The 12,387-nt window shown below is 38.5% G+C and overlaps 1 protein-coding gene across 4 annotated transcripts in view; it reads left to right on the forward strand.

Moving 5' to 3' along the window:
- Positions 1-12,387, forward strand: part of EPB41L4B (erythrocyte membrane protein band 4.1 like 4B) — a 167,753-nt gene that overhangs the window by 128,610 nt on the left and 26,756 nt on the right. For all 4 annotated transcript variants that reach the window (XM_086896711.1, XM_086896717.1, XM_086896732.1 and 1 more), the window contains 3 exons: positions 6,260-6,364; positions 8,573-8,711; positions 9,152-9,229. In XM_086896711.1, the coding sequence (XP_086752837.1) occupies positions 6,260-6,364; positions 8,573-8,711; positions 9,152-9,229 (322 nt within the window). The remainder of the gene's footprint in view (positions 1-6,259; positions 6,365-8,572; positions 8,712-9,151; positions 9,230-12,387) is intronic.

The following is a 12,387-nucleotide window of genomic DNA, read 5'->3' on the forward strand; positions in this document are numbered from 1 at the left end:
TCACCTGCACAAACTATATTAACATTTAAATTGTCATCTTTTGCTCTCTGAGCTAACGTCCTGCTGACATACCTGCTGCAGTCTGAACCTGAAACATGTTTTTCAGAGAACTCTGGCTCTCTGCAGGTGCTCTCAAAATAAGACTGTATAAGCAAGGTGCAAAGTGTAGTGATGTTTGCCTGATCTGTAGACAATTCTATCTGAAACTAGCACCTCAGTATCTGTTTTTACACATATACTTCCAGTGAATGTCAGGGTGGCTTTCATGCTACCTGGTATGTCACCTGGATGATTATGGGCAGCTTGTTTCCTCAAGTTGAAGACTTCCATTCCCTAGAAAACTAGATATATCCAAAAGAACTTTCAGGAAGTTCAGAACTGAAGCTGATCAAGAATTATGTGCTTAGTCGTACCTGGCATGAACTTCAGTGGATTCAAGCAGGCTGCTCTTTCCTAAACTCAGAATGGAGTTAACTCTGTGACACAGGGTCTGAAACATCACATTTAAATATCTCCTTGTAAATATATTGTGAAATATTCTAGGTAAACTAAAAACATTATCTAGTCTGGCTTCTTCCTAAGAAATGTGAATTAGTTTTAAAAAGCTCCTTTTCTCATTCTGTATTTACCTTAAAAAAATAATAAAGAAGAATCATTCTCCAACTGAAAAATTTCAACCAACATTTCCAAAAATAAAGCAAATTATCTAAATACACATCACCATGGCCTCATTCCATGGACAGGTTAATGGATCTACTGCTTTAGCTTTTTGCAGGAACCTTATACAGTAATTTCTGCATCAAAGTAATAACTTCAAGCTGAGCTCTTGAATAGCCTTTGCATGCCAGTCTGCATTAAAGATTGCAGATAGCACACCTAGGTATGTTCTTTGACTTCATTCTGAGTCTTAAAGACCTCTTTGACCTGCTGCCTGAAGCCAAATGCTGATGAATTGTTTGTAATTGTGTTCTTAACCTCCAAACTACAGAGAAAGGAGCAGTACTCAGACCATTCAGATAAGATTAAGCTGATGAAATACCCCACTCGAGGTGCATTTCTCTGGCTCTGTCCCGTGTCCCCTAAACTGTGCCTAGGCTCTTTGGAAAGCACAGAATTCATAATGGCTGTCCTGGCTGTTGTGAGGAGGGGTAGGATTTGCAGCTCAGTTTGACCTTAGATGCCAGGTGTTGACCTCCTGCATTACCTGAGCTGTGAGAGAAGAGCAGTTCCTGTACCATCAGTATCTACCTGGAAGACCTCAGGGGCACCGTATTTTTGTCTGGACTGCACTTAGATTTTCATTGTAAGGTCAATGGAGGGGTGGGCATTTTTTCCTTTAAGAGAAACAGAGCTCAATTTGTGAGTAAGAACAGCACATAAGCTGTAGCAAGGATCTTTGTTTTACATCTGCAATCTATAGGGAGGGGAGTACGGAGGTAAAAAGAAGCACAAATCTTGATTCAGAAAATTTGATGTGGGCAGTAGCTTTAAAATGTCCAAGTAAGGTTTTGAAAAGCTAACCTGTCTTCTGAGAAAAGCTATCTTATCAAAGTAAAGAAGAACATACTGTTTCTTAACTTCAGATGACCTTTGGAAAAGAAATGTGTGAAATCCTTAGAGCACAGGCTTAGGAAAGATTTGAGTGTTTGTCTGTGTTTGCTTAGCTTGTTAGGCTATGTCTTCAGTATACAAGAAAATGCATCTATTAAATATTTTTCCTTTTCCTTCCTTTCTTGCTTGCTTGTCCTTCCCAAGTTTTCACTATCATTTTCCCACTCAAAGGGAATTCTGAAGCCTCAAAATCAACCTCTGGGGATTTTTTTTTTTTCCCTTTTCCATGAGTCAGCACCTGAAAGCAGGTCAACTTTCATGCAGCTGGCTGTATCTCTGTAAATCACAGGGCTTTTATCCTCTATCTCTTGGCATCAGTTTGGGAAGACACAGGGAGAGGGATTGTTCCAGATCACAAAACAGGCACAAAGAGAAGCAAAGAGGATAAAGTTTGTTAAAGACAAATGAAGGAAGTGTGTTCCCCCAGCAGACTTTGGTGGTTTTAAAATCCTGAACTGGATCCTCCAAGGTAAGAGAAGTTAATTAATACCGTTCCATTTATTAGGTGGACGTTAATTTGATCCCACAAATCAAATTTCTTGATGTTGCCACGTTTCAAACAAGTATGAGGGTCTGCCCAGAGCCACCTTAGCAGGCAGGGATAAGGAAGGTACAGCACACAGCACACAGGGTGCAGGAGCAGTGCAGCCTCAGCCCTGCAAACTGAGCCAAGGTGTGGTGGCCACCCTGGCTCCCTCAGCATGAGCACATACATGCCGCCCTCAAGGAAGGTTCAAGCTGAACCCGTGCACCTCTGTGGTCACTTGAAATGTTCCACAGGGTGGTTTCTTTTTGCGAGCAGTTTTGGTTTTGGTCGCCTCCTTGGCCGCTAGTCTGAGGACAAAACAGGTTCCTTGCGTTTGGGGGGATCTCCCTCTGGGTCACGTTTGTGTTGCTGTGCAGGTTTGTGGAACAGGCTGAAGCTAGTTCAGGAGAATGTGCTGGCTGTGGCTCGGGAGTGTGCTGGGGCTGTCAGTGCACAGGCAGTTTCTGATGACCTGCCACTGCATGCTGACATTCGTGGTTGTTATTGTCATTGCCACCAGGAAGTGACAGATTTTTATGTAAGGTGCCAGGTCATTAAGTAACTCTGTCTTGCTTCAGTACCTTCATTTGTATGCTGTAGTGGTTGGGTACTGTTACAGGAAAAAGGTTTCTTATGAATTAATGACATTGAAAAAGAGCCTTCTAAAGGAACTGCAATAGACTGTACATTTTCATTTTAATTCTGAGTCCCACTGATCCTTTAACACTTTCAATTTTCCTCAAGCTATAGACTTTGTACAGCACTACAGTAGTTTATATAGCTGTGTAATTTATATAGGACTACAAACTTGAAATGGTGATATCTGTACATAATCACCCTATTTAAATAATTGAAATAATTACAGGGCTTCTCTTCAAAAATAATATCTTTCCATATAAGAATTCTGGCTGTAGAAATCAAAGGATAATAACAGAAGTTATTCTGCTACTTTTTCTGGAATACCAATGAGATTTTTCTCATATTTTTCTCATACCACAGAGAGTTTCTGTGATGTTAAAAGCCTGCCATTTTTAAAACACAGATTGGGTGCTGGGTTGGTCAATCTGAGGACTTCTTGCATCTAGTTGCTGTTGAGAGAGTAGCAACACTTTTGAGCAAGTTCAGACTGAGGAAGAGTGTTTGGAGATGAAACAGGAGCTGTCATGGAATTTTTATTCTGGTGTTGAAAGAGGTAACCTAGCAAGGTTCTAATGAGGGAAAAAAATCCAGCTCTGCAGTTTGTAGGGCTAGTCTAACATTTCATCTTGTGCTAATGGCCTCTTTGGATAGAGGCATTGCCACAGCTCCTTTTCATTCAGGGGTAACGTAACTTTATTTCCTAGCTAACCTGTAGCTTCTCAAAATGTGCAATAAGTGGTGCTTGTGTCTCCCCCAGAGGACTGATAAATATCAGGGAAAGGTAGTTGCTGCTGCCAGCCTCTAACAAAATTTATGGCAAAATTTTATCTTAATGGGAAAGAAGATTTTGCTTTTAAAATGCTTACTGATTTTGAACATAAGGAGTGGAATACTTTACTGGTGTGATATAAAACATAAGTAGTTTATCTGAGCAATTACAATGACTGAGAAAGGAGTAGGTATGTCTAATGTTTACTTGACTATTTTTTTCCCACTTGAAAATCTGCAGCATTCAAAGGAAAATAATAAGTTTTTCATCTTTTTATTGGATTAGAGAGTAGGTGCTGTTTATATCTCAAGCATTTTATTTACAGTTGAGTGAAATTCTTCATGATAAACATTTTTTCAGCATTAATTCAGGCTTTGAATTTAAAATTTTTTCATATGCATGTGTTTTATAACTTTGAACTCTCTGTAAACTGCTTTAGTTACAAAATTGCATTACATCTTTTTGAACAAAAATTTGATTGTGACAATTGAAATAACTGCTTCAAAAGCCCCACCCCACCTCTTCCTCTTATTTTTCTTTAAATTACAAACCTTGGTATTTCAAAGGAGATACACAGTCTTTGTAAAATGAAACAAAAGAGCTGAAATTATCTCTCCAACTCTTCCTTTGTATGGAAGAATGACTTAATTAAATCACAGGTTATAATGTTGTCGTGAGAAATTTTATACCACTATTTTTGTTTCCACTCTCACTGAGTTGATTAAAAGGTTTAAAAATTGTATCATACACTCTTACAAAATTATTGGAGAGTTGTGAGGACCACTCATACAGAGCAAGAATGTCAGCGAATGTATTTGAGCTGAAAATAATGACATAATAATAACTTTCATTTACACCTCTTCAGAATCTGGCTATCCACTGTTTGATGTGTCATAATGTATTTATCCTGCTTATGTCAGACTTCAATTGGAAATCACTTTGGGTAAATTGAACAAGTAATTTTTTCAGTAACCAGAAGCTACCTTTGCTTCAGCAAAAGAAGAGCTAGTGTTGTCTTCAATCTAAAGTCTGACTTGATCAAAATGGTCTTGTGAAATGATCAAAACTTCCGTAATGATGTTGATTCACAGATTTTCAAGTCAGATATATTGAATTCAAGACTAAAACAGATTATTTGGGCCTATTTTTTTATTATTTTTTTTTCCCCCTTTGCTCATCTTCCCTTTATCTGCCAGCGTAATAGCCTAACAAACTCAATAAAAGGTCTTCCTTCAGATCTGGCTGGCTTGTTCTGCATCAATATCATTGAGAAATCTGTGATATAAATGGCTGACACTGAAATTTGAACTGGGGAAAGGAAATATATCTATATAGATATCTTGCTGCCATCTATACTAACATCTTGAAATTAATGGGAACAAATAGCAAGTAAATAATTGACAAAAGTTGTTTCATGAGAAGTGGAACTGGTAGTCAGGTTTATGATTGATTTATGCCTTTTGTACTTTAATACTTTCCATTATTCCATCTTGTGCTCTGTGACGTCTCCAAAGACTAAAAAATATTTAGGAAAACTGAGTATATAACCTGAAGGCTGTGCCATCCCTGTAGGTTCAGTTGCAGCTCAACATCAGGTTCAGAAGTTATCAAAGAGAGTTAACGAAGATTAAAACACACAGGGGCATGAGAGGGATCTGCAATTGTGAAGATTAAACATGTGTATCTTATTAAGGCTTTAGAAGACTAATACAATGCAAGTAGACTAGAAAAACTTTTGCCATTTGTGGAATGTACCTCAGTGCATCAGCAGTCCCATCAGCAATCAGTAGGGCTGCTCTAGTTACTAATTTAGAATCTGACTTCAGATTAGATGGCAGAATACCATGTCACAAATTGTTAATCAGGAATTCCAAATTATTTTTTAAATGTTTGTCATATTTCTTATGTTTATAGTACACATAGAGTCTATTTAATTATAACCTGTTGCTTCAAATAAAAACAGTATTTAAGATGTTTCATGTGTCTTCATGCTCCTCAAGCTCATGGTTGAAATGGTTTCCTCCCAAGGTCATGAGGAGCTTTTATTTATGACTTTTTTTTATTGGAGCCTGAGTTAATTCTACTGATAAATGGTTAAGGAGAAGATTCCTTCATGTGGACATCCTCATTGCCATATCTGTCCTTTGTTGGAGCTCTGCAGATGTATTTGACATTAATGAGCATCTGAAACACATCTGAGTTTTTCTTTTTTCTAGAAAGTTGGAAAAAAAATTTGATCATTTTTCTTGGATCAAATCCATCAGTTCATTTCCCTTGAGCTGCTCTTTAAACTGTGAGAATAATATTTAATTTCAAATAAAAACTATTTTAAGCAGAACAGGTTTCACAATTCATAAAATAGCTTTTGTTAAACATAAGTTTTGTAAAAATACTTCTGATGTGACTGAACTGCTGGTCTGTTATTAGAATGTGGTATTTTGGAAACATTTCCACATGGTGTTTCACATGGGCTCTGTGTTTGTAACCAGTGTCTGCTTCTGTAAATGGTATGCCCAGCACAGGAGGGTGAGTTCACACATCCTTTTCTGTACACACACTGGCCTGTGAACTATAAATGGAACAAAAGGATGAACTTCAATGGGAACTTGCCACTTTGCAAGATAAATAAGTGTTGATGAGTTAGGACTTGGTTGACATGCATGAAGTAGTTTAAATAGAGCCTGTGTGACATATTTTTTTCTTGCTATTTTTAGAAGTCCAGCTCCTGTGAGACCTGAAACTACACCAACAAGTGTCCCTACAGAAAAGCAGGAGGTTAAAGCTCCTCGTGTGAGGAAGTTAACGAGGCAGTACAGTTTGTGAGTAACACACAGCGCTATCTTTGTGGTTTTGCCTACTACAGCTCAAAATGAAAGGGATGCTAATTATTGCTCTAGCTATGCCTTCTGAAAGTCATGAGTGCAATTACATGATAATGATCTTATACCAATATGATTCCTTTCATCACTGAGAATCTTCATGCTTTTAATACAAAATGAATTTGCCTTTCCTCTGCAGTGGCTAACCCTTTGAATTGCAGGCCATCCACCTTTTCCCGAGTTTATGGATTAGGAATTAAAAACCTCTTTACCACATGAAATGTCAAAGACCTGGTGTGAGCTTGAGCAAGCTGCTCTGCTGGCTTCATTACAATCCCATTTGCAAAATGAGGAAAACAGTCTTTAGTTGTTGGGGCATCCAGCTGTGCTGTGAGCCATTCCCTCTCAGAGAGCGCACCCTCTCTCTCTGTGATTTGTCACATGAAGAAATTGCTGAGCCTGCTGGAGCTACAGCCAGCAAAATGAATTCTCTTCGTCCTGGAAAGAGGGATCTGTGCCTACAGGGCATCCCATTTACACATAATTCATTCCACTTGAAAGTCTCTAGAGATGTGAGGTACTGAGCAGAAGTGAAAGTCAGTGTTGATTTGTCCTCCCATGAAAAGACAGACAAGGCCACCAGAAATTAAGGGGGAAAAGAGATAATGTCAGCATAAACTTATTAGTACAAGAATACCAATAAAGAAAAAAAATATGTATGCTTTGTGTGTGGAATGGCAGCTGTTAGTCCACCCAGGATTTCAATATTCTAATGTCAGTAAACACGTATCAACATTAGGAAAACCTTTCTGTCTCTTCAAAAGGATTCTAATAAATATCAGTATGTTGTTATCTTGTTGAGGGACTAGGAAAATGTCAGCTACATGTTCCTGAAAGAGAGATTAACTAGGTCAACAGCCGAGCTCTGGGCTTGTTACATTACAAAAATGTCTGTTCAACAGGTCCAAAATATTTCACATTTTCTTTCCAGCATAAAACCTGTATACTGTGCATGTTGTGGTGCTGAAGTCTATGCTTACCCAGAAGAAATAAAAAATGACATTTGAAAAAGATAGTATTAATCACCGAAATTTTATATCATAATTAAAAAACATTGCTAGGCAACCCCACATAAGGTTGTGTAACCTGTATGTCATGTAGTTTTGAAGTTTTTTGTGTTGCCCAGGCATTCTGCCTTCAAGTGGCACTAAATCAAGTGTAGTTCTGTTCTGGAAGTATCTGTCAAGCTGGCATGGCAGGCTTCTGTGCACTGTGAGTACCTAATTGCTAGTCAAAATTAGTTCTGTTTTATGAGCAGAAGTAATTTTTCTCATTATTTTTCGCTGTGCATTAAGCTGTCAATCTGTAGTCTTTCCTTTTCACACATCATTCCCAGTAATAAGGCTTCCGTAGGCCAAATTATGACTCTGTTTACTTCCATCCAATTGCAATTAACAAATGGAAACATCCTGACTCAGGGCTGACTGATCCCAGTGATCTGTAGTCAATGGGGTTCTGCAAAAGTAAGTGAAGGTATAACATTCTTTACTGGCTTTCATTTAGTAGTGACAGTAGGTGAGATGGAAACAGTTCAGCTTGAAGGCCTAAAGCCCAGGGGAAGTGCACAACCTCATCTTAAATGAAATGTTTTCTCTGTAAATGGAATAAGTGGGACAGGAAAAAGATACCCTCGCAAGAATGTTTTTAAAGAGATCCTTTTTGGAGTCAATAAAATTCCTTTAAAAAGAGTTTGAAAATAGCAGCAGAGACTAGCTCCATAATGGCTGTCAAATCTACTGTTGTCTGAAACCAATGAAGCAGTCATATCCATGAGTGGATGTCACCATATCTGTTCTTATCAATGCTGCCAGCCTCCATAGAGAAGAATAAACATTCCAGTGATATCTAGTCACTTCATTTATGCATTTATGTACAGAATCCATAGAAACGCTACTTGCACCTAACAACCAAAAGGTTTCCATTTGCAGATGAGAAGTACCTAGCCAACCCATTTTTAAGGAATCTTTAAAGCTTAAAAAAAATTTACTTGAAAAGGTAGCTGCATTTCATAGGGATGAGGAAGCAGAGCTTCACTTCAAAGCACTACAGCAGACATACAAGTTACCAGTGCCTCCCCTGATACAAGTGCAGTCAAAGTTCCAGTGGCATTTTCTAATGAGAAAATCTCTCTCTTTTTATCAATGGCAGTGATGAAGATGACCTTCCTCCAGCACTGGCAGCAGCAGCAGCAGCATCAACACCTGTGTCTTCAGCATCTCCTGGGTCGCAGAAGACGTGTACGCCACAAACATCGGAAGGACAAGCACAGGTTTCGCCTGGTGGCAAGGTAACACACAAAGAGATGAGCTTATGTCACTTGGGAGAGGATTCAGGAGGGGTAGGAGGGAACTCTGGGTAACAGGTTTTCCCTAGATGGAGTGATTCTACATTTAAGAGTAGTTTTTTAATGCAGAGTTGTAGAAAGATGTTCAACTTGTGTAAGGAAGTATTTAGAGCCTGCTCTAAAACCCAGCTGAAATGCATAACAGTTTTTTCATCAGCATTAGTGGGCAGTGGATCAGGATAACTCACCTGGATTTTAAAGATGCATAGTTGTGTTCCTCATCTTTCCTGAGTAGCCATACCTGAAAGACATGGTGTCAAATTTTAAATCCATTGACAATCTGTGCTTTAAGGAATTAAAAAAAACCAACAAAAATAACTAACAAAATTGCAGAAATTAAATGGTTCTTTATTCCAATGCTGGGTTTCTCTTTTTGCCTTTAGAGTTCCACAGATGCTGGGAGTACATTTGCTTTGGAGCCAGGTGATCTCCTGATGGATTTCACAGAGGCCACACCAATGGTAAATTGTTTTAGTTTGTAACCAGGAAAATGTAGAAGGTTTCAGTCATTTGTCTGCAGCTAAAATGAATGGGATACTATGCAGTGTGTTAGGAAGTGCACAGGAATAAAGTAAGTTTCCTTGATATTCAGTGATCCTGAGCCTCTGTCAAACTCAGCTCAGAATTTCTGAAAATCAGTCCACATCAACAAGTGTTATGGCTGATCTTATGAATGCATTTATTCTGGGATAACTACTTGTTTCTCTCTCTTATCTTTACACATTGCTGCACTGGTTTCACGAGCTTTTTGTCTCTTTAACACAGATTCCTAATGTGATCATAACTTTGCTTTTGGGGGTTGTCTGAAAAGTCACTTTTTTTGACCCTATTTCGTTCAGCTCTTACCTAATAGCCAATCCCAAGACATGTACCTGAACTTTCATGTTTCAGTAGCAGAGTTCTCTTCCTCACTTTAGACAAAATTGCCTAAAACATGTTGATTATTAACTTATTTTTTTGAAGCTACATGATTTATATTTTTGCTTAAAAGCCAGGGAGAGATGCCAGTCCCACTGAAAGCAAAATGCCTCTTAACTCCAGCGATCTCAACTCTTTCATCTCAGATTCTCAGCAGATTTCTTGCATAATCATAATACGATCCTTAACTTCCTCCAAGTCATCCTGCATTGCAAATAACTCTAATGCCAGATATCTCCTCTGCTGTCCAAAGGCATTTTTGCTGTCTTCCAGAAACCACGGTTAAAGAGGATAAAAAGCATGACAAGGACAGCACTACATTTTGGGCATAAGTGTTTTTGTATTAAGGTAATTCTGTCCTGGGCATTGCTGTCACTACAGGTTTAGGTCCTATTTTACAGTATTGGAAATGTGCTGTGGGGTTGTGCCTTTGGTTCTGAGACAGTATTGTAGTTGTCTGTAAGTAACTGCTTGTGTCCTGTTACCACTGGATGAGAGCTGTGGGGCTTGACAAGACACAGACAGACTGACACCAAAACTGCCAGAAAGGATGTTGTAGTGAGGTAGGTATCGGTCTCTTCTTGAGTCAGAAGTGACAGGACAAGAAGAAATGGCTTCAAATTACTCCTTAAATTGCATATTAGTAGCAGTTTCTTCACAGAAAGTTTTAAAAAGCATTGGCACGTGCTGCCCAGTGAAGTGGTTGAGCTGACAGCCCCGGAGGTATTTAAGACTTGTGGATGTTGCACTGAGGGACATGGTTTAAGGGGAAACTTGGCAGTGCTGGGTTGTGCTTGGACTTGATGATCTGAAGGGCCTTTTCCAACACAAGTGAATCTATGATTCTATCTAGGTTAGAATGTCCTTTTCTATATTAGTAGCACATTTATCTGTTGGAGTCTACAAATAGATTTCTTATTCTAAAAAACATACAATTTCTTACTGTGTTAATCAGAATTTAAGAAAATGAGTCATGGAGACTTCAGCAACTGATCTGCTCTAGATAACATAGGTTTGGGTTTGGTTTATTTTCTATTTAACAGAAGTCAGCATTACACACTTTTCCAGCTGACAATACAGGCTTTTTGCCCTAGATATTTTACCAAATCATGTTTTCCCCTTCCCTACCCCAGCACCCACTGACATAATTTATCACACTGTATGTTCATGAACTAACCTTCCATTGACTTTCTTGGTTTTAATATTTTGGAGAGCAGGTACTGCCCAGCATCAATCAACCCTTTTTGTTTTGTTTAACATCTATAAAGGTCAGATTGTTCTCTACAGAGCAGGTATTGTTTACAGACCTTTCTCTGCAGTTTCACTGACTACAGGCTGCTCTCAGTTGAGGTTTGAATGAAAAGTTTACTCTTCAGGGAGAGAGGCTCCAAGCAAAGACAAGCTAAGGGCAAATGTGTAGCTTTGAGACAGTCTGATTATTTAATAATTCTGTTGTGATAGAATGTGCTGTTATTTGAGGGTCAAGGTAATGCACAGCTTAGCATCGTGTTACTGTCAAGTCTGTGGTCATGTGCTGGTTTTGCATGCTGTGACCTGGCCCTTGGGAATTTGTCTGTTAATTGCACCCATTTGTTTCACATTCAGTGACAAGTGCAGTATCTGAAGGGGTCGTTCACGTTGTCTTATTTGGGGTATTTGCCTGAGGTGATAGAGAGACTGAAGTTCAGGTTCCTGTGTAGTCAAGGTTTTCCTGCAGAGGGTCATGCAAAGACAAAGACACTTAAATTGGTCATCCAAAATTAGGTTTTGTAATTTGTTTTGGTCATGATATATGCTGCCAAACTTCCCCAGTTCACTGGAGAGCTGTTAATTTGAAGCAGCTTTAGATATTCTCCCTTCTTTTCTGTAACGTTACTCGTAGAGAGTGATTAATAGTCACTGACTGAGCTGCATGATCTTTGTTGTTCGGTGTCTAACCACGGATGCTTCCTGATGACCTTGGGTTTTATCCATATTATGCTGCTGTTGCCAGCAAAATGGTGGAAGATACCAAAAGCAGTGGAATAAATGCTGAGAATTACACTTAGAAGTGGAGCTCAGAAAACCAAATTAACTTATAAAAAAGTAAAGATTACTGAATGGAGTGAATTAATAGAAGTCATCAAGGCTACCATGCAGGGATGAGAGCAATCAAATTTGTCTACTCGTTCAGCCTGGAGGAGGTATTATGATATATATATAAGAACCAGCTGATCTCTAATGGTCACTTAGTCATCAATATTAGACTGCCAGTAACAGTAGGGCAATTACGAGGCAGACCAATTTCAGGAAATCATCTTGCAGGAAAAATAATGTACATTTACTAATGCAGATTGCCTAGAGGGAAAGGTATCTTTTTTGTGCTCTGCAGTCCTAGAACCCTGTGGTTTATGCACACTTCTATTCATTTTTCAATTAGATTCTACAATTAATTGACTACAACATATTACTTGTTGTCCTTAAAATAGTTATAACATGAGCAGAAGAAAATATTTATCTTTTTTTACCACTCTATCGTGACTTTTAGCACCACATCCTTTTAGCTTGTATGTAAAAATGATTCAATCCTCCTGCTTTTGTGTTTTGGAAAGAGCAAATGGATAAAAAAAAATGCAGCAACGTATATGAAGAATTTATTTTCACATTAGGAGCATCCTCAATGAGGTATATTAGAATAAGCTTTGTCAGTGTAGTAGGCTTT

The sequence above is a fragment of the Cyanistes caeruleus genome, chromosome 1 (assembly GCF_971803275.1).
Source record: "Cyanistes caeruleus chromosome 1, bCyaCae1.hap1.1, whole genome shotgun sequence".
Classification (NCBI taxonomy): Eukaryota; Metazoa; Chordata; class Aves; order Passeriformes; family Paridae; genus Cyanistes; species Cyanistes caeruleus.